Here is a 24,387-nt window from a genome sequence, read left to right as displayed (position 1 = left end):
ATTTATGATACAGACAAAAGTTTCCATTCTGTTTTTGTAGATGTAGTATTATTTACTTTATAGTTTCACCAGTTTAATTTTGAATCCATATTGAATCATAGAAAAATTGGTTTGAACCAACCTCCAAACGACCCATGATTCTGTGATGAGGGGTACCCAAATTGCATCTATGCTTAAATTCACATCCGTAAAAATCGAATAACAAATGGTTTGTTTTATTTCTCCAAATATTTAGAACAATTTGACAATAGTCCATGCTTATTGTTCATTTTTTAAGAAATGGATGCCTGTGACACATTTTAATTGCTAATTTTTCTAAGTTGACTTTTTGTCGACGTTTCCGTAGAGTTTAATTTTTCAGTGAATACTTCATCTGTTGATACATACTGTGACCGTTTTGTGTAAACTAAAATATATTTAGCTATGTTGAAAGACGTGCATAATGTCATTATAAAATAAAAATACAAATTGTGTAGTCTCTGAGAATACTTTTGTATTTTCTGTTGCTATTTCTGCTAAATTGATGCAATTTGGGTACTGCATGTTACGTTATCTATTTTCTTTCTCTTTTTCGGATAGGATGTTTAGTATAAATAGTCAATAAATCTCAAAAACAAGTATAAGACTTTTGTTCCCGACTCTGCTCATTGTTTTCAGTTAAACTTTATATATTAATTCATGTTTTGCCATATTTGTTTTAACATTTAGACACAAGTATTCTATATCTAGCTAGACTTGGGAGAGTTAAAAGCTAAAAAATATTTTAGGAAAGAATATGTCCATTGTAGAAGACTTTATAACTTGTAAGATGCATGCGTTGTTTGAAACAGTTTTGTGTGATGATTAATTGGGTTGCTGTCTTAATTATCTATGTATACTCTACATCTCCTTTAATTTGGCTTTAAATCATATTAAGAAATTAAGTTATGTTAACATGCACTAATAACTGCTTTTATAGTCTGAAAGTTTTTTTTTCTTCCTAATTCCTCCTCGTCTTATGTTCTCAACATTCTGCTATCTTGCCACGGGAAGATAGCTGGGCATCGTCTAGCCCAGCGCAAACCCTCCTCTAAATTATCCCCATATTCATCAATATTAATCGAAAATAATTGATTTGGTTATATCCGTATCAATATGTATAACTGAGGAAAAAAGAATGCGCGGTGTGTCCCTAGGTTTTCATATACGTTTCAACTATAATGACTCTAAACATTCATAATAACGAGCGACATATTTCTTTTCGTTTGATTTATGGGATTTCCCCTGTGTTAAATATAGTTAAATATATTCAAAACTAGTTAGAGAAGTTGTAAAACGGGTTACTGTTATTTTGGATTTAGATATATTGGTTATATATGCACGTGAAATCATTTGGCGGTTTAAAGGGTGCCAGGGGTTCCATTATATTATATAAAGAAATTGTTCAGCTGTCAGTTCATCGAAGTACCGTTTATTGTCTGTGTACATAATGTCCAACGCAGATCCAGACCACGCTGTTAGAGGTACGGGAAAACCTGATGGCGCTGAAAACGATTTACGATTTTTTACAAATGGTGCAGTTTCTCTTTAATTAAGTGTCTTGAACAACAAAATAGACTAACGAAATAGACTAACAGAAGAATACTATTATTCACATTTTGTCGGAGAAAGCCTCTGGTGTTGATGTTACAGAATTCACTATCAAGCAAGAAGGTAACCGTATTCAACATAGTTTTAATCTTCAACGTTCCGAACAGCTGACCAAAATAGACAATGACATCAAGTTAACTTAGTTGGAGGCCTTCTTTAATTTGACCGAAGAGAAGGAAGCATTAAACTACAAGCATGACTGGGATACAGTGCAGGAATACTTGGATAGTCTTAAGGCCGATAATACAGATGATGATAGCTACTAGTATGTCAGGAAAAAAGAATAAAGTTCACTTTCCATATATTTTTTTCTAAATATTCAATAATTTATGACCTTCACCTGTCTCAAACCACTAAGCAATTTTATTGGTTGTCTGTTTAAACTACGCAAATCCCCTTTCCAAAAATATGATTACATAGGAATTTTCCATTCTAAGTGTTTGAGCCAAGAGAGGTAACTTTAATTTATTTTTGTTCCTATCATGGAATAAATGGCTCTTTTCTTTTATATAGATATAAGAAGATGTGGTATGAGTGCCAATGAGACAACTCATAGTCTGTTTCTTCAAATTAGTTTCTGCAAAGAATAAAGGAAAATAACATTTTATTGATGTTTAATTGTTTTATATATTCAAGAAATATTGAAACATGTATTTATCAAATCTTAATTATGTTCTTAGTTGAAAAAAAATGTAATCTAGAACTAATTTTTGTATGAACAGCTAATATGCAGTAAAATTTTATCACATGATTAAAACCTTACTGTCTTGTTTTTTGTATGATATATTATGTTATACTAATGCACCTTGTATAAACAAACAGCAGAAGCCTGTAATTAAGTCAGTGTCGTTTCTTGCTGTATATCATATTTGCTTTTCATTTATTATTTTGTACATAAATCAGGCTAGTTAGTTTTTTCATTTGAATTGTTTTTTTCATTTGTCATTTCATGGCCTTTTATAGCTTACTGTGCGGTATGGGTTTCGCTCATTGTTGAAGGCCATAACTACCAAACATAAAATACTTATATAGTATTTAAGGTTCTCATGAAATCAAATTATATTTTTAATTAGTGTATGGGTATGAGTATAGTAATTATTCTGAACACATGTGAGTTTAGGTGTTGCATTTGAACAGAATATGGCGGTAAATTTTTAAAAAATTGAAATATGAAGGATTAATGGATACCCTGAATAAAAATTATAGAAGATTGTTTATATTTCAGGATCTCCTTAAATACAACAATTTTGACTAAATCAGTGCCTCGACATACTATGAAGCTGAAGCAAAATGAATAATAAATAGAATATAAAAATGACAAGTTTAAGTGTAAATCTTAGATATCATAAATATAAATAAACATTCCACTGTCTTTTTCGGTTCAATTATGATCTTTGGTTACTGTCCAATTATCTATTAATGATATCTGTCCTTTATTTCTGTTATATTATATGGGTTTGCTGTTATATAAAAACAGACCTACACTGATATCCTAATACATTATTGAAGACTTGTGTATACTTTATCGATGGATGCATGTGACATGATATTGATGACCGACGAGGGTGACATGATATTAACGACCTTGACTACCCATGATGGTCTTGCACGGTCGATATGATAACCTTACTTGTGGGAGTTTTAACGACCTTTTTTTTTTATCTTTTTTTTTAACGACCTTGACCAGCTATAAAGCCCTCACACGGTCGGATTAAAAAGAGAGTAAAATATATATATAAAAATATCAAAAGTTCTATCATTTGGTAAACAAAAAATCAAAACATTTCAAAACAGACAATAGATACCTAAATGTTGATAAATATTTTTTATAAACAAAATTATTAAAACTAATATTTATTAATTGTTTTATAGTTCATAATGATTAAACATCAAATTAAACAATTATTAGTAAATTGAAATAACAAGCTTGTTCAAGGGAGACAACAACCACAGTTCTGGTGCATTCTTTACAATACATTTCTTCGATCATTCGATCTTTACATCAGTTACTATTGTTATTGTCATTCTAACAATTATTTTTACATACACATGTACAATGTCCAAATTCCCCCCTCCCCCCCCCCCCCCCCCCCCCCGAATCGGTGTTTTTACCCCATGCTACATATTCTAACGGACCCCATCCAACCCCCCCCCCCCCCCTTTTTCCTCTTAAAAAAACAAAACAAATCACACATTCTAATATGCTTTCCTCCAAAATAATAATTCACGTATCTTATATCAACTGCACACATCGCGATGATTATTGTCACGCAGTGTGACTTGAGTTACAGTCAGGCGCGTAGCTGCCATTACGCAAAAAATCATTTGCTTGCACATTTTTTTCACAAAAAAAAATAATTCTGAAATTAAATTACGAATGAGTAGGAAGACAGGTCAACCGGGCTAACTATCCAGCTGACACTCCAAGTCAATATTGGAAGCGAGCCTTGTATTTCTCCTTTCTTGACTATTTCATTGAAGAACTCACAGGACGTTTACTGGATAATTCTGATCGTTTTCAAGGCCAGAACCTTAATTTCAATTAAATACCTGCACGTTTGGAATCTTTGACAGCAGAGTGTATAGACAAAATATACGAAACATTTAGACACGACTTGACGGACAATCAAGAAACCTTCAACTCTGAGGTAAAGAGATGGCAGAGACGCTGGTCGGGTCCAGATGTTATAGAGTAGCCCAAATCTCTGATGTCGTCTCTAGCAGTGACTAAAAAGAAACTATATCCTTCAATAGTTTGCAATCGTGTCAATCTTAGTTACAATGCCAGTAACTACATCAACTACTGAACGGTCATTTAGTGCATTACGGCGACTTAAAACTTATCCCCGTTCAACCATGGTATAGGACAGACTATCTTCGTTGGCGCTCATACATGTTCACAGAGAAATGAATATCGACACCGAGAGAGTTCTGCGATCTTTTGCCTTGGCAAAAAATAGATATATGGACTTTGTATATTAACTTTACTTTAAGTCTTACATGAGTATTAACATTTAATAATACAGGCTCAATACAATAACCTTGAAAACATCTAAGATTTATATCCCTCACTTATAAGTCAAGACTTAAAAGTCGCCGTTTGATTTCGTATTCCCATTGTCCGTTCGTCCAAAAGACTATTAATTCACCTTGGGTATCTGTGTCCCAAGTGACCTTCTACCATTGTCGTAGAAACCTCAGGCTCCTTTGATTCGAAAATGACCTTAGTGAGAAACAGTCGGGTGTCTTGCAAGAAGCAGGACCTGCTTACCCTTCCGGAGCACTGGAGGTCGCCACATTTTTTTTCGGGGTTCGTGTTTTTTTTATCTGTATTTAGTTTTCAATATTGAATGCTTTTGTTTGTTCTTTTGTGTCTTATCTGTTCCCGGGTTGGTCATGTGTCCATTGATTGCCCTTCTATTGATAAACGCTTCGGTTGACTTGTCGACTGATCTTCCCGTTTTATAAAATTTATTTTATATTTGAAAACAACCATGTTAATAAGGAGTAATGTGAATTTCATAAGCATGGCATACCTGGAAAATGACCGAAAAATTATCATTTTCTGCATAAAAAGGTCCCAAAATATTTCTCGCCTCGCTCCGCTCGGCGATACAAGATTTATGCTTGCACTTTATTTTAGGCCAGCTACGCCCCTGACAGTTAGTTTGAACTGTAGTTATGTATGTCACGCAGGGTGACTTGAGTTACAGTTAGTTTGAACTGTAGTTATGTATCGCTCAAATGTCCTGCCATTTCGCTCAAATGTCCATTGCCGATCTACTCCTTTGTTTTGTCGAAGTTACTGCGAGCAACCAAAAAATATACTAGAGTTTTGTCTTATTTATACGAAGGAATTTAGTAAAGAAATACTTAAAATTCGGACGAGCTTGGCGAGGAAGAATTTAAATATATTTCTTTTCGTTTGACTTATTTCCCCTGTGTTAAATATATTCAAAACTAGTTAGAGAAGTTGTAAAACGGGTTATTGTAATTTTGGATTTAGATATATTGGTTATATATGCACGTGAAATCTTTTGGCGGTTGAAAGGGTGGGTTTCCGTTATATTATATAAAGAAATTGTTGAGCTGTCAGTTCATCGAAGGTGCTCACAGTAACTACAATGTACAGTTTAACGTTTATTGTCATATATATGAATATAGAGTTTGAGTTCATTTATATATAATGATTTGTTGGACAATTTTCTTGTATGCAAATGTCAATTTGAATATTGTTATTAAATTAAATTATATTAGAATATTATGTTATTAAACATTGTTTGCAAGAGAATAGAACAAGTTACTGCGAGCAACCAAACCTATATTAGAGTTTTTGTCTTATTTATACGAAGTAAAACAGTCAACTCGAGCACGCCTGAACATAAAAAGGTGTACTTTCTCTTTTCGATGAGATTATGCCTATTTTTAGGATATTTTGTTGACGGGGGCAGAGGTGCAAATTAATGCTTTAAAAAGATCAATCTTTTATCTTTCTGTGGAATTTTTTATCGGTGGAATTTATGCTTATGCACAAAAAAGATCCACATGTATTTGCACCTACTATAATCTACTGTTTAGTGAAAATTTGTCTTTAATTTAAAAGTTTACAAATATCTCGAAGCGCCATACTATAAATTAAGTACAAAAACGTATATCATAAGATGCCAAAATCATAAATTAAGCACCTACTTTTAAAGCCCATAGAAACAGATGTAAACAATTCAAATATACCAAGGCAAGGAAAGGCTTTAGAATATTTCCGTTTCAAATAGTTACAAAACACGTAACATCATTTTAAACTTTTTTTTTTATATTATTTCAAGTTACAAAATATGATAAAAATGTATCTTATGTATAATGATGTGTCCAAAGTTAGGTGAGGCGTAAACAAATTGAAACCGGAAGTGAACTATAAGCCCAGTTGTCTAATACTATAGTGTTATTAACTGGCTGTTTCTGTATTGGCCCTGTTATAGATTCGAGGTTAGCTGTATTGGACCCGAGACTCGAAGAGTCGTGGGCCAATACAGCTGATCGAGAATCTATAACAGGGCCAATACAGAAACAGCCAGTTCATGACACTTTTATTGAATGATTTTAATGATTTTAATTAGAATTAAAAACCAATTGTTCAGAGAACAATTGAAGGTCTTTCCACCCATAAAGATAAATTTTGATATAAAACTATGAAAATTCAGTTTGAAATATCATATCCAGCATCAAATGATAGCTTATGGTACACTGATTCCAATAATATATGGTTTCTTCACATTTTTTTCTAAATAAGGGAGATAAATTGTTACTTCCGGTTTGAAAAATGTCATTTCCGGTTTTATTTGATAGTTTACTTGATACTGATTCCCAAAATATATGGTTCAATATACTTTTACATTAAATAAGTACAAAAAATAGCTACTTCCGGTTTACACCAGGCCACTTCCGGTTGGCTTTTCCATAGTCAGGTGGCTTGCCACGTAATGCTAAAAGTCCAATGGCTTTATCATGTATACATATGAGGTAAAAGCAAAGGTCAAAATCTAGAACGTCAATTTTACCTATGACCTTGAGCTCAATTTCAAGGTCATAAACCAAGGGCTTCAAATCAAAAGACTATAGGTCTTAATTATATATGGTTAATGAGTTATATCACTATAAGCTTAACTTTTAATAAACGAGGGGAGAAAACTCCAATTTAATGTTAGCGTACCCTTTTAACCAAAATTTATGTGTTACAACATGTCGCAACTTACAATTTAGTAAAAATAAGTTGTCGATATCTTATACGGTTTTTGAAAAGAATTGAAAATAAGCCAAAATCAAAATTTTAAATATGACCTTGACCTCTGACCTTGACCTAATTTTCTTATTTTTGGATCAAGGACCGCAAATCAAAAGATCCTAGGTCTCTATCACTTATGGTTTACAAGATAGAAATGCATATCACTTATATCAAATGCATAAGGGGAAATAACTCTCATATGGAATATTCATATCGCTTTGGTCAAAATAGGACAAATCATGCAAAGGATATAACGAACAATTTTATAAAATAAATTTGTCGCTTTCTTTTACGGTTACGGAGGAGATGCAGTCACAAGGAAAACAGATTTCGGGGAGATAACTCCTACAAAGAAAATTATTATTATATTTTAAATTGTGGGTCATGAAAAAAGGCCTGCAAGTTTAATTGTAAATATATATAATTTGAATTGCACTGTATTCTCTTCACCTTGATGACCAAAACCAATTCATTAAGAAAGCTATTTACAGCCTAGACAAAACAGCTTACACCTTGTACTGATAAATAAACAAACTAAATTGAAAACAACAAAACAACTAACATAATCAAACCTGAAATTATCACTGAATACCCATTTCTAAACATTAGTTTGTTTAAAGGCCACATTTATGAACTGTTGTAAGGTGTTCCTTTTTTTATTTTAACACATTTTTACATTAACTTTTAAAGGGTGTCTTTTACATGGTAAAGTTACACTACTGTCTTATGGTATGTATGTAAATTCTTTTAAAACAGGTGTATTCATAAGCACATGTCCCAAGTCAGAAGCATGTTGTTTAGTGGGTTTTTTTTTGGTGCAGTTCATATTTGCTTTTTGTTTCTGGTTTGAAGTTAAATTAGATTTGATTTTTCCTGTTTGAATTGTTTTATAACAGTGTCTTGGGGCCCCTAGTAGGATGCAGTTCAAAGTGAGCCAAGCCTTTGTGTTGAAGGCTGTATTATAACCTATAATTGCTTACTTTGACTACACTGTGTCTTGATGGAGAGTTGTCTCATTGGTATTCCTACCACATTTAAAACAGATATTCCCTCTGACATTTGACAAATCCATTAGAATAATCTAAATATTGAAATGGAACTGAAGTTGCCTTGTAGGTTTCTTATATTGACCTATCCTTTTTCTCTTGTGCTGCATTCAGTTGTTCTCTAAAAGAAGACATTTGTATGTATTGTCCATACAGTCCGATGTTAAACGAAAGATTTTTATTGTTGCGAGCAACCATTTGATGAAATATAACTGGGTAAAAGAAATTTTTTAATTAAGACAGGAGAAAGATTTTTACCGCGCGACCATTTGATGAATTAAAAATGGATTTCAGATTATTGTATTAAGAAAGGCAGGACAAATGTATTAAGAAAGGCAGAACAAATAGCAGATTTTAAATCTCTTAGTTAATTTATCTTCAACCGGCGTTTTGCATTTGCGCCGATCTGCATTTCACTTGTGACGATTTTTTCTTTCAATTGCACCAGTTTTATACGAGAGCATGACATATGTAAGGTATCCTAAAGTATTTAACGACTAAAAAAACCCATTTAAAAACGTAATTATAATAAGAAAAAAAAATCATTAACCTCGCAAGATCTTTCTATGATTTTTTTTAGTATTTATATTGTCTATCTATTTTTTCCAAATTAGATTACTAAAAAATCATTTGAATAGGCTATTGTCTCATTCGTAAAGTCTACATCTCTCTCCACCTGCATGGACTTTCAATGTAGCCATTATGTCAACATATGGTAACAACAGGCGTCGCTCTATATAATTAAGATTCTCTCAGTATCAATTATAAATAATTTTATACTCACTTACTGTCTTGTAATCTAATTAATTAGTACAACAACCGATTTGTTTTTGCAACGCAACTTTAACATCACAAAGAAACACTTACAACCCATACACCGTAGCTGTTATATAAGACATCAGAGAAAGTTTAGTTTACACAGTTATGAGAACAGTTGACAAGGAGCTTTTAATTAATTTGATAATGCGTTTACATCGGTACATTATCACAATGGTCACACAAAGCTCTGCTACTTATGGTCAAAATTATAAAAATATAACATAAATAAAACAAACTTCAAAATTTCCTAAAAACTATTTTACATGCATAAAACCTAAGTATCAATTATCCTGTCGTCTTTCAAAATCTCCTTGCACTATTTTACATTTTCGTATTTAATATATTAAAACCGAAAATTCATCATCTGATCGTTTTCAAGAAATAATAATTATTTTTTATTTATTTTGACGAACATTTTGAAGAGCCTTAATTACTACAGGTTAGATAATCTGTTCCCTGGCCCAGATAACTATAAATAGAAATTATTTTTTCTTATCTCTGCCTGCATCTGTCATCACTCGCTGTCTATAAATAGACATTTGATATCTTATCGCTGACCCTGTTAAGTCTGCTGAAATTGCATGCATGATTAATTTTAAGGTTATCGATCGTAATTAAAGCGGCACATTTAATTCGTTATTTCATTGCTTGAAGTATTATTTCTTTCATCTGCATGGTCAAATGTATTTTTTTTTAAATATATTTTAGATTTAGATTTCAGTTTTAGTTTGTTTTTCATATTCAATATCTATTTATTCACATTCTAATAACGAAAAAGGATCCAGATATACCTATAACAATCTGATTTGTTATTTTAATCAAGGAGGTTATATGACCTCCTTGTTTTTTAAAAAGGAAATAATGTTGCGATATTTACGGATAAAAGAAAATGAATTAGCCTGCTTTGTACACCAAGTACATCTTCCCTAGACTCAAAATCTTAAATGAAATGCTAGTAATACTTCTTTTAAAGATTTTAGTTTTAACGATTCTCGTTCCGAATATAAATCGCATTGTTTACATGAAATCTTATCTCATATCTAAACACAGCTGGTTTCAACGTTCGACTCTAATTAAAATAAGTACGCATATATGTAGGTAAATATTAGCAGCTTGTAATTGCGTGCAAGGAAGTATTCAAATGCTTATTAAAGTAGCTTGCATCATAATAAATTTCGCATCATAGTAGCTTGCATCATAATAAATTTCGCATCATATGTAACATATCTCTATAGCAACTTTAAGATGCTAATGCTTATTCAACAGGTCAATTAATAAGCTATTGCGCATGTATATGAAAGGTGGTCATAGAAAGAACAGATGTATTCCGAATAACATCCGGTGTTCCGAAAGACTACGGACATCGTCCAATATATACTGCGTAAACCTTCAGGGGTTTACGCAATAAAGAATTTTCACAGATCGCTAATTCACTTATCTGATATATGATAATAAACAATCTATAGATCCTTTTCAAACATGTATATTTATTGTAAAGCTACATTTTATGCATTGCAAGGGTTTACTGACTTGGGCAAAGTTGACAGTTGTACCCTTTGATAAACAAGTTAAATGGTCAAGATTTAATTATAACGACCTATGGTATCAAACATCTGTGTCTAGATATTCACAGAGAGATATTTTAAAATAGTGCTGTGGTTTCTACATAATGAGTTGTTATAGCTATAGTGGGCTTTTGGGATTTGATTTGTAAAAATAAAATCATTATGCACACTTGTCATTTTGACAAATCAGATAAAAAAAATCTGTTTCAAATGAAAATAAAACAAGTAAAATAAAGACTGTTCGTTAATATACATTTTTACAACTTTTACTGTTTCCTTTTTACAGTATTCTCTATCAATTAAGTTATCTTGTAAGTTAATTTAATGTTTATTTAATTCATTGATGTCACTATTATTTCAGTGACCGCTGCAGAAAGTCTTGACTCGTTCAAGAGACTACTGCATGCACATTAAATTTCAAGTCCCATGTTTTTATTTGCACCATGTATAAATGTTATGTACAGCACAAATTATTTCCTTTCTGTTAAAATCATTTTTGGACTTGTTAAGTATGCATGCAAGCGCACACCAAACAGTGACAGGATAGTCAACCAAATGACGGTGGTCACATAGTGGTAGAAGTAGAAATTTCTTATATTATTCGCACATTGCAATGTTCTTCAATTTACGTGTATTTTGGATGTGCACTAGTGATTGGTAAATATTGATACGTTTCTGTGTTTTTAATATATGTGACTTAACATCAAGAATTCCATTATTATGGAATCGTTCACTTTTGTACACTTCGGTATCTAAATAGAGGGTGGTAAAATGGAGGGTCTGAATACGGAAACACGTGAAATAACAAATCGCAAAAATGTTGCACGGAAAAAAAAAACACTCTGGAAAAACGAAGCCATGCAAGGAATAAAATCGTAAATATTAAGGAAAAAAGTACCAACAGTTATTACTCAGCCGTTCTTGGAGATCATGCAGTCATTATAAATGGACATAGCGACCCTGCACGTGGTCACCTTTTAGCGTCCGTTAGTTGCATCCGATTTATCATAGTAATATAATAGGCTATTAATAAATATCTTGGGACCAGTTAATTAGTTTATAATTTAAAACAATATTTGGGCTGACTTTGAATTAGTCCCGGTTTACTTTTTAATCAGGCAAATGCGGGACAAGCACGAGAAAATAAGAGTACCGACACGAAACACGGAAAATAATTAAGGGAAAACACGAAGCACGCACATCGAACCAAACACGAGAAAACGAGAAATAAAACGTCGAAATACGGAAACACGTGAAATAAAAAGGCCGAAAACGTTGCACGAAAATAACCCTTTACCACCCTCTAAATAGGCCATACTAGATGTCGACACCTAATATTAGAACTTAAGTAGATGGTAAATTTCGTTTGCAAGGTTAAAGAAATCTTCAACTTGCTCTAATTTGTCTGTGAAGACCATAAAACCGTCATCCCTAATGCATTTAAATCTATTTTGTTGAGAATCTTTAAAGTATATTCTCCTGTGTGTCAATAAATTCTAATGCATTGATAACAATTTCTTCTAAATTGTCAATGATCATATTTGTCTACATTGACGTACATCATAGGCAATAAGAATGCATACTTTTTTTACCTCGTGTGACTCTATTTTATTAATGAAATTTTTTGTATCTTGAATGTAAAAGGTATGCCTCTTCAATAATTGGATGTTGGATGTGTACTAATTGATAATTTAGTCTTAGATGCATGATTTTTTTAATTAGTTGTTAGTGGCTTTGAACTAGATGTCAGTAACTGCGAGTACTCTCAGATCTGTGCTTAGTGTCTATTTGTTGTTGGGATATACAAGCACCCGGCCACGTCCACTCTGTGTAGTATTTCTGTTTGTATCCATCTGATGAGTTAAGCCTTTTTCAACTGATTTTTATAGTTCGTTCTTATGTTGTACTGTTACACCACTGTCCCAGGTTAGGGGAGGGTTGGGATCCCGCTAACATGTGTAACCCCGCCACATTCTGTATGTATGTGCCTGTCCCAAGTCAGGAGCCTGTATTCAGTGGTTGTCGTTTGTTGATGTGTTACATATTTGTTTTTCGTTCATTTTATGTACATAAATTAGGCCGTTAGTTTTCTTGTTTGAATTGTTTTACATTTGTTATTTCGGGGCCTTTTACGGCTGACTATGCGGTATGGGCTTTGCTCATTGTTGAAAGCCGTACGGTGACCTATAGTTGTTAATTTCTGTGTCATTTGGTCTCTTGTGGAGAGTTGTCTCATTAGCAATCATACCACATCTTTTTTTTTATATTTATAATTAGATCAAGTAAGTATCTCTCGCGGGAGAGTTACACTTATTGATGATTGGTCGGTAACGAACATTAATGTGTCCTGCTAGCTGACCAGTTCGCAATGCCTCATTACTTATTTCTAGATTAATTTAATGAATTTTTGGAAGAAGGTACATGTGTCCTCCATGTTTTGAATTATTATTATTCTTTAAGAAATTATACGTCTGGGAATCTTTTTTTTCCCTCTCCTTGCTTTAAATTTAACACTTCTCTCAACATGCCAAAATTGTAATGATTTATAATAAAAAGAAAATATTATCCTCCACACACATGGCCAAGATAACACTGATATATAATTTCTTATTCAGTTGAATTAATAATTAGAATAAAAAAAGTTCTAAGGTTCACGTATTGTCTTTTTTATTAAAAAAGCAACTTGTTTTATCTATCAAATATAAAGTAGCTGGGGAGAATAAATCAGACAGTTTAACTATTCTTACTCTTGGATCGTCTGCGTTCTGATGATTGATCAGTGTCAATAATCGAAAGTCGTACTCGAAAAGGCTGTGAAATATTTCCGTTTCAAGACTTCAATTCTCAATTTTATTCAAGACGTTACAAAACACTGAACATCATTTAAACTTTTTATTTTATGATTTTAGTTAAAAAAAATATAATACAAATGTTTTTTATGCATAACGATACGTCCAAAGATAAGTAAGGCGTAAGAAAATTGAAACCGGAATAAAGCTTTTTTATTATTTGACAGGGCCGAAAAGTAATATTACCTCATGATTTATATTGACAGGGCGACGTCGTCAGTATTGCACATGACAATTTATCCGTATTAGGGCTGATTTTGGTAATATCATTTTATAGCAAACGATATTCAATTCTCACTCGTTATGAAATTACCTTTTTTATCAATACCACATCCGTATTAACCCGAAACACCAATGTAATCCAAAGCGCTCTGCTAAAGGGATTTATTTATATTTGTAAAGGGTTGATGGGGTGTGTGATATTGATAAAACCATAATTTTTTTTTTTTTTTTTTTTTTTACTGTAATTGGGACTTCGCTCCCATATAAATAATTATTAAATTTGGATTTTTGCCAAATTTAAACTACAATAAAATGTACTAAGGCCATCAATTATATTTGCATTTAAATAAATTAAGACATTAAAAAATAAAAAAAAAGATCACTATCGTTTAAAAACAATACGTAACTTTTGAGATACCCTTCTTCACTGGCCAACAAGGGCTAAACAATAAATAACCCTTTACCAAATTAATAAAAAAAAATGAATTTCCGGCATAGTTTTATTCTCTTTTGAAAAAGTAAGGAAAACAGAAACGTTTCCGATGTGGGTCCTGATGTTAGGATTATTAGTTATGACGACATTTTCAATTTAGACAAAGAAACTAAACTGGAATTCGCTTGTATTTACGCTACGCTCTATGAACAAAGTGTAGTAGTCAGCCGAGAACCAGCCTACAAAGAAACGTTATCTTCAGGTAACGTTTTTCATATTAAAGAATTATTTAGATAAAAATAATGTATACCTTTAAACGACGAAGATATAAAGTCGGCTTAATATGAGGCAGGTGTAACGTGTGAAAGGGGACGAAGTAATTTATACCTAAAAACAACGTATACAAAGTCGGCTTATTACTGTAATCTATGTACAGATACAAAAATCTGCCTTATTCATCTGAGGTGAGTTTCCCGAGAGAACTCATTTTGTTTGCTTTAAAATCGTAAAGTTGAATAAGCTCTTACTAGATTAATTTTATTACGTACACAAACAGAATAATTCAAAATGTCCGTCCTCATTATTGTTTTAAGTAATCAGTTATACAAATTTGAGGAAAACCGTATGACTTACAGGTGTCAGACCACCAATTAAAAATCCCTATCTGTTCAACCAAATTTTGCAATTTTCACAGCTTTCTAAATATTTTACCTTTTAACTTCATAGAAACCAGGTATATCCTGAATCGTACATGTATCACCTTTCTACATGCCAATTTTCAACCTACCTTTAAAGTCTTATAAGAAAAAACTGACCAAATTTAGGACCAGGAAACATAGAGCGCAGTTACTAGTAGTCGTACTGCTTTAAAGATTTTGCACAACTGTTACAATGAGTTTAGTAAAAAAAATCAAAGGTTTTGAAGTGTCAAGGAATATTGACCCCCCTTTTTTTCATCAGATGACAGTAATGGACTATTAATTGATCAATAATGCAGTTATGGTCATGAAACAATTTTTATTTACTATCAGTCAATAAAATTTAAGGTAGAAAACCTTCATTTGAGACAGTTTATAGAATTGGGGTGAATTTATGCAGTGTTTACATTAAACTATGCTATTTACCAAATACATAGAATGACGCAAAGACATAATGGGTAAAAATCAAACAATTTGATAAAATCTTCATGACAACAATTTTTTTTGGTAATCAACCTATGTTTTAATGTTTGATATTATAGAAAAAATTACTGTGCATTCATAACAATTGCAGACATTTTTTATATGAATTCATATTGTAAGGGTGGGAAAAGCTAAAATTAGCACAAATTCAGGTTTAAGGCTCTAATTTTGCAATATGTGACTTTTTAACCAAAAAAAAAAAAATTGAAATGTGGCAACTTGCAATTCAAATGACCAGTTAGGACAAAAAAAATCAATTGTTTTCAGATTTTTTTGGTTTCACTGCTTTTCGCTTTAAAGGTGTCAGACCACTAATTAAAAATCCCTATCTATTCAACCAATTTTTGCAATTTTCACAGCTTTCTAAATATTTTACCTTAAGTTTAACTCATAGAAACCAGGTATATCATGAATTGTACATGTATCACCTTTCTACATGCCAATTTTCAACATACCTTTAAAGTCTTATAAGAAAAAACTGACCTTAGAAACATAGGTACTACTAAATATAACCCCTGGTTTTCTGGAAATCTTAAATTAGTATACTTTGGAGCGCATTAATCCTCTATTCTTAATGCAAGCTCATAGACAAGTAAATTTTGGCTCATAATGGTCTAAATATATTTCTCTTTCACCAAAAGTTTCATTTCTGCAAATTTGGTGGTTAGTTTATGTAAACAATGACATCAAAAGCACTATTTTGTGTCAGAGTAGGGCTACTTTTACATACGTTCTAAATTGGAGGGAGTCAATTGGTGGTCCGACACCTAAAGAGACAAAAAAATTTATCAGAAGTCTTTTGTTTTGCTTCATTCTTAATCCTTGGTCAATTTGTAGTAAAAAAAAAATCCTATCTGAGCATAATGCGACTTATATTGCAAAATTCACAGCTCATTTTAAACAATTTTAACATCTCTATAACTCTAAAGCTCCAATTCTTAATTCTAGTATTGCACTTTCGTATGGACCATTTAAAAATTTTAAAATTAATCCTGTGTGGGTCCATTATGGAACACCTTGTAAAATGTCTCAAGACACTTGTCCATTGTTTAACGCATGGTGGTTTCCAGCCTATATCACCAGCTATAGCATCATTTGGTGTGTATTGGCCAACTCCCATGAAAAATCTCATGGCCCTATTTTGGACTGCATTTATGCAGGAAAAGTCCCTGGTTCCCTAAATACCTGCACAATAACTAATAACCAACCATACCATTGTATCGTACAGTTTTGAAAAAAAAATTGTGCTGGAAACCACCATGTGTTTTACTCTTCACAATTAACCATGCTCTACTAGCTGACTTTGCTACTGCTTTATCCATTAACTGATAATCTAAAATTTTAGTCAGTAGCAAGCCTAAGTATTGATAACTTTTTACACATTCTATAACATTACCACCAATAGAAAAATTAAATTTAGTTTGTAAAACAGCTGGATTTCTAAAATGTATGATCTTAGATTTATTTATATTAACTGTCAGCTCATTATGAGACACCATGTACTAAGCACTTTCAACATTTTTTGTAAATCTGCTTTGTTCTCATAATTAATCATTTTTCATATCAAAGAATTATTAAAATAAAATTGTTATAATTTATATCTTTAAAACGACGAAGATACCAAGTCGGCTTGTTATTCTTATCGGATACTTATCTGAAATCTGATTGATTGATCACGGGTGAGTTTCCCAAGAGAACACATTTTGTTTGCTATAAAATCGTATGATGAATAAGCTCCAGAGTCATATTAAAATGTAAAGAATTTAATTTCATTGTTTAACTTGGCAGTATTCTTTCGTTAATCAAAAACGACAAATTTGTGGGAAACTATATGATGCTCCTTCCTATATTTTACTCAAAGTCTCGTGACAAACGAGGCCGGAAGAAAGAAAAAGATTTCTGTGCAAATGCGGTAAACTAAAAAAGTTAGGGAAAAAAGTTGGGTTTTTTTAATTGATTTTCTTACCGTTATTGCATGGGGACGAAGTCCCCATGCTATGAGGCAGGTGTTACCTGTGAAAGGGGACGAAGTCAGAAAACCTTTAGAATACTTTACGATATCCCGTTAACAGCAAATTTATATATATAAACATTTATTGCAATTTCCAGCATAATTTCTGGTGAGAAAATAACTGATTTTAATTAAAAACATGATTTATACATAAAAACAGAAACATATAATACATATTATTCGAAGTATTATACGTCTCAGCAAGGATTTAGCTCGTTAGATACAGCATCCGGGCATCACTGTAGGTGAAGCTTTTCCTTATATACGCTGATCAATAATAATAATAATAATAATTAATGTTAACTTATAACTATAGAACCTGGCAATACACATTTCACATGGTGTGAAAAAGATCCCCCCCCAAAAAAAAAAACTTTGTGAAACGTCTTTTAAACTATCTTCACCTTATAAATAATTGTTATACTGCATACGTATTAAAATTGATATCTTCAAATTAAAACATATGCCTTTTATTTATGCAGAAGTATATGTCATCATACATTTGTTAATACTTAAGTCCTTTCAAATTCTTTGGAAGTCTCGGTAAAAGCTAGCCATTTACTAAATTACAAAGTATATGATGCATTTACAATGAACATTTAAAAAGATATAATACATTTCACATCTGAGATTCCTATAACCACTGATATAGTAATCTCAGTTTACATGGAACATGTGGAAGGTGATATGCGGTACTATTGAATCTGGATGCCGGACATGTCAGACACTCGACCAACAATACAATAGACAATAACATTATTGAAGCTTGAGGGCTGCAACTAGTTTTAAAAACTTGAACAGTTCTGTGCTTTTTATAGTCTGCATGTGACACGCTCTGCTCTTGGTCTTCAGTGAACAGAATATACAAATAAGAAGATGTGATATTTCAATGAGACAACATTCTACCAGAGACCAAATGACGTAAAAGTTAACAAATATAGGTCACCATACGCCTTCACAATGAGAAAATCCAATACCGCATAGTATGCCAAAAAGCGCCCAGAAATGACAATTCAACATGTAAAACAATTCAATCGAGAAAAACTAACGGCCTGATTTATGTACAAAACAATAAACGAAAAACAAACATGATATACAACAACAAACAACAACCACTGAATAACGGGCTCCTGATTTGAGACAGGCACATACAGAATGTGGCGGGGTTAAACATGTTAGCTGGAAAAAAACCTTTAAAAGTCAGTTGAAAAGAGCTTAACATATCGATACATAGCACAAAGTAAAATTAAAGTATGATTTCTTGACTTTGAAAACACTTGACAAGCAGGTACATTTAGTAGGTTCGATTCCAGACAAGTGGATGAGAAAGTCAAGTTCTGTACTAAATAAGACTATTAACCTCCAGAAAATGTCATGAAGAGTTCAAGTAAGAATTCCACTTTGTTGATTTCTGCCAAATACTCGAAAGGCAACTATTCATTGTCACGAATAGCTGATAACAGTTATCTTCTTAAAGCGTACAGAAAAAAGTTAAATTAACTGACGACTGCCAAAAAAAAATAAAACCCAAACAAACAAACATGTCGGGCCTTTTATAGCCGACTATACGGTATGGGTTTTTTTTCATTGTTAAAGGCCGTACGGTTGTTTATAATTGTTAAAATCCACTTCATTTGAACTTTGGTGAATATAGTTGTTTCATTGGCAATCATACCACATCTCCTTATTTTTATAAACCTCTGAGAAACGTCCCACTCTAAAACAATATAGAAATTGGCATAATTGGCATAAGTGTTTCTGCTTCTATATAAATAGAGCAGAAAAACTCTAACAGTGGTCATGAAAGTGTCTTTATTTTCTTGCTTCAGACGTTAAGCTCTGATCGAAGGTTGTATAATTCATTATACATCATATCTTCTTCGGAAGCATGCCCATCGAGAAATGGGTTTGCAAGTGGCTGCAGTGAATATAGCAGGTGATAACATAAAACCATTCGTTTAAATTTATGTGACAAGGGAAACGTTGCTAGACTGATATATGTTTTCTTTGTTTCTTCACCATGTTCACTGCATCGCGGTACAACACAAATTTCTCACTTTTTACTAATAGATCTGGTGATGTGAAGTTGATTTCTCTTTTTTACTGCTCAATGTATCATTTTTTTCTTTTTTTACTCTTGTGATTCTAAGCCATGCATGGAGAAAACAAAAGTTTTGTCGATTCTGTTCAAGACCTGTAGGTACATTATGAAGATATGTAGATGTAAATGACACATTCCATTTCGAATGATTTTATAATTTAAAATAAAATAATTCTATGTCAATAGGAATTTTCAATTCTTCGTTTAAGTGTCACTTCTTTTTCTTTTCGCAGTAAGTTTGTAACTAATAAAATTATTGAAATATATGATAAAGAAAAGTTGTTCTGTGAGATCATTTCTTTAAATCTTTTATTAAAAGGCACGAATTAAAACAATAAAATGTGTTTTTTTTTTGTTAATTTGCTGCTTTAAAAAATGTTATGTCATAAAATGCTTATTTCCAAATTCATTGAATTTCACAATAAGTGATGTCTTTATTCGCGTTTCTGAATTATCTTTTATAATATAATAAACATCAACCTTTTAAACTGTTTCGTTAAAACAAATTTTATTAGTATTAATTATCACCGTTATTAAATTTGTATGCACCTTAATATAAGCGCTGAATACCAAAAATGTACTATGACCAAGTTAAATCACCTTTCTAAATGTTTCTTTGATGTCGATATTTTTATTACCCCATAGACTCGATTAAGGAAAATCAACCAAGATCACTTATAGTTTTGTTTTCCGTGCATAGATTTGTCAAACAGTCATATAAACAAAAACTAAATCAATTACATCCCATTGATATTCTATTTTTATGGTGAATCTTTATTATGCATTGTGTATTACAAATCTATCAGGGTCTTGATGGGGGTCCCTCATTTCTGTATTCTTTAATTTTTTATGTAATTTTTATGTAATCTTTTTATTTTTTTGCCATTATTCTCTGTTCTTTATATTTGAATGCCCCCTTATTTTCTATTCTTTATATTTGAGTGCCCCATTATTCTGTATTCTTTAATTTTTTGCCATATTTTTCTCTAATGTATTCTTAATTTTTTTGGCCATTTATTCTGCACATTTTGTTCATTATTCTCGATTCTTTAAACCCCATCCAGACTCTCATCTATGAGTGGGCTCCATATCTAAGTTTTAAAAACGCATTAAATGAAATTATAAGAACGATTTTAAGTTAATAATTTTTCCTGAAGAGCACAAGGGTTTTTAAAAAAGCCCGTTTGTTCGGATAACAGAACATACAAAGTCGACTTATTACGGATCTTTGTACAGATACAAAGATCTCCCTGATTATCAGATCTGCGGTGAGTTTCCCAAAAAATTCGTAAGGGTTCCGCGGAACCCAGTGTCTCGCCTACTTTTGCTGGTGCCTATGTTTTCAGTGTGATAGGGGAATGCACATAATAGATTTATTTTACAAAAATGGGGAAAAATTATTAAAAATTTTCCTCTAGATACTATCTTTTGATTGTAAAAAGCTTCTGTCCAAGTTTGGTAAAAATCCAGAATGGTTTATGAATCTATTATATAATTGTTTTAAAATTTTAACTGCAGACTGTATGTAATGTTAACTGGAAGAAAAACTAAGTCCATTTATAAGTAATATACGGAAAAACAGGAAGTAATATTTTACAAATTTCCCTTCTAGATACTAGCTTTTGATCATAAACAAGCTTCTGTCCAAGTTTGGTACACATCCAGGATATTTTAAGAAAGTTATTCAAAATTTTAAAACTTTAACCACTGAGTGAATGTAATGTTAACTGGCAGAAAAACTAAGTCCATTTATAAGTAAAATACGGATAAACAGGATTTAATTTTTTTTACCAAATATACTTCTGAATACTATCTTATTAACATAAACAAGCTTCTGTCCAAGTTTGGTAGAAATCTAGGATAGTTTAAGAAAGTTATTAAAATTTCAAAAACTTTAACCACAGGGTGAATATTTGTGGACGCCGCCGCCGCCGACGACATCGACGACGCCGACGACGGAATGTAGGATCGCTATGTCTCGCTTTTGTGACAAAAGTCGCAGGCTCGACAAAAACTCAAGGAATATTTTTACTTCAGAATCTGTTGAAAAAGAAACGGAAATACGGAAACGTTTCAGAATAGGGAATTAAGTTGTGACGTCATTTGAAATGTAATCATCAGGTAACGCTTTTTATCATATCAAAATCTGAATTAAAAAAATGTACATCCAAATGGTAGAAAAGACAGAAAGCTCTGTTATTTTACTGTAAACGAGAAGACGTGTTGCTATGAAGCAAAAAACGTTTACGATTATGATTTCATTAGTATATTGAATTTTATATTGATTTTTAGTTTTATTGATTAGCTTACTGTTATAAGAGACGTCCCAATAACATTTTACTCAAACCCCGAGCTAAACGATACCGGAAAAGATTTCTGCGCAGATGCGGGAAAATAAAAAATGTTAACGATTTTGAGTTCATTCGTTTTTTTTATTGATTTTTCTTCTTTATTATATACTAATCGTAGATGTTTTTTTTACGTGAGTTTGAAATGATTTATAATACCTGTGAAAGGGGACGAAGTCTAGTACAGAGTAGGGGTTTGATGAAACGTTTGCAAACGTGACTGCTATCAATGGCGTGACGTTATACAGTTTAGGTGATTGATATCGTTATCATCACGGATGGCTGATACAGCACGATTGCTAATGACTGTATTGCAGATCCAATTTACTTGTAATTACTTCTAATTATATAAAGAATTACATTTAATCAATAACAATAATCATTTTCAGACATCGATGACCAAAGGTTGGGATGTTTTATTATGATTCTTTCCGGTTAAATAGTTCAAATGTAATATAGCCTTTGCTTTATGCTTTGAAAATGTCATCAAACTGAGCTTGCAGTTTCATACAGAAGCATGGTATGCGGCAAAAACTAGTAACGTACATTGCATTTTATCTTGTGGAAAATTTAAGTGAATGCACGATTAAGGGAACTATACAGATTTTCTTTTTAATTTCAGGTATTTGTATTCAGAGAAAGCTGGAATTGCACCAAGTACCATATCTGCTGTTCTGAAAACGGCAAAGAAGTTCAAGCTTTATAAACTAATTGATGAATGTTTTAGTTTCTTACAGGGCTACATAAACGATGATTCCGTTTGTGTTGTGTTAGAACAAGCTGTTCTGTTTCAAAACGAAGGATTGATGGCGAAATGTTTACGTTATATTGACAAAAAAACGGCTTCTGTTATAAAAACAAAAAGTTTCAAGCAGGCATCATTAGAGAATATTCTGAAAATAGTCTCACGGGACTCGCTTATAATCAGAGAAGATGATCTATTTGATGGATTACTTGAATGGGCATATGCAAAATGTCAGAAGCTATCTCAACCAAAAACACCGCAGAATGCTAGGAAAATGTTGGGAGAAGCGTTTTATTACATCAGGTTTCCAATGATGAATCCACAAAACTTTACCAACAAGGTCGCAAATATTTCTATGTTAACGGATTCTGAAAAAATCGATTTATTTAGATATTTTTATGGATCAGAGAAACCGAACCTACCATTTCCAGATCGACCTCGCCAATGGAACAAGCGAGCTTCTGGAATTTTGTTCAACAAACCTCACCCAGATATTTTCACCCAAGGAAATTTTGGAAGTAACATGTTTTAACACTTTTGTAATGTTAATAATGTTGTAATAAAGTTATGTAACACATTGGTTAGTTATACTAATGCATAGATATGTTCTGTATGGGTTTTTTCATGTTATATAAATGGTATGTGTTATCCCAGATAGCACTAACGTTGGACCATCGTTGGCCCAACAACTCGGACTTCATTGGCCCAACATTGGCAAACAACGTTGGTCCAACGTTTTAAGTGCAAGTGTGCTAATTTTGGCACAACCTGATGGTGTTCCGTTGGGCCAACGTTGCAGATTATTAAAATAAAGTTTGCCCAACATTGGACCAATGTTTAATATTTTTAAAAATAACATTGGTCCAAAGTTAACGTTACTCGTTATTGAAAATCATGTTGGTCCATCGTTGGGCCAACAATGCACATCATTCAAAATATTGTCGGGATATGGATGGGCCAACGTTACTCATTTTCAAAAATATTATTAGATACATTCGTTCTATTGGTCAACGTAGCAAAAACAAATGGAACAATAAATGATTGTAACAGGATGCTGTTACGAAGTCTCCCAAACGAAGCTCCCATAATTCGTAATTCCCAGGGTCGCCTGACATTGGGCAAAGTCCAGTGAACATTGGTTTGATCCAATAAAGTTATATGCATTAGTGATGCCTGGGGACTAACCCTGTATATCATTCAAATCATCTTGGCATGACAAACCAGAATATATATGGTTTAGGGGAGGGGATCTCGACCATTTACAAGATACTAGAACATTGGGGGTGGGGGGAATCCCTGAGGACTGACCCTTTGCGTCATTCAAATGTTTGAGACATGACGAACAGGAATATATATGGTTTAGGGGTGGGGATCTCGACCATTTACAAGGTATTAGAACATTGGGGGTGGGGGGAACCCCTGGGGACTGACCATTTACGTCATTCAAATGTTTGAGACATGACGAACAGGAATATATATGGTTTAGGGGTGGGGATCTCGACCATTTATAAGATATTAGAACTTTCTCAAATGGCAGGGGGTCGGGATGTACCCTGGGGACTAACCCTGTATATCTTTCAAACCATCTTAGCATGACAAACCAGAATATATATGGTTTAGGGGTGGGGATCTTGACCACTAACAAGATATTAGAACTTT

The 24,387-nt window shown here is 32.5% G+C and overlaps 1 protein-coding gene across 1 annotated transcript in view; it reads left to right on the top strand.

The window, feature by feature from the left end:
* The window catches only part of LOC127702605 (BTB/POZ domain-containing protein 2-like), a 203,541-nt gene extending 180,243 nt beyond the window's left edge, over positions 1–23,298 (top strand). Inside the window, exon 3 of the mRNA XM_052206884.1 lies at positions 22,606–23,298. Within this exon, the coding sequence (XP_052062844.1) occupies positions 22,606–23,260 (655 nt within the window). The 3' untranslated portion in view covers positions 23,261–23,298. The remainder of the gene's footprint in view (positions 1–22,605) is intronic.
* Positions 23,299–24,387: the final 1,089 nt, after the last annotated feature.

Source organism: Mytilus californianus, unplaced genomic scaffold (genome assembly GCF_021869535.1).
Source record: "Mytilus californianus isolate M0D057914Y unplaced genomic scaffold, xbMytCali1.0.p SCAF_1, whole genome shotgun sequence".
Classification (NCBI taxonomy): Eukaryota; Metazoa; Mollusca; class Bivalvia; order Mytilida; family Mytilidae; genus Mytilus; species Mytilus californianus.
Note: the sequence above shows the minus strand (reverse complement) of the source record. Positions and strands in the feature narration are given on the sequence as shown.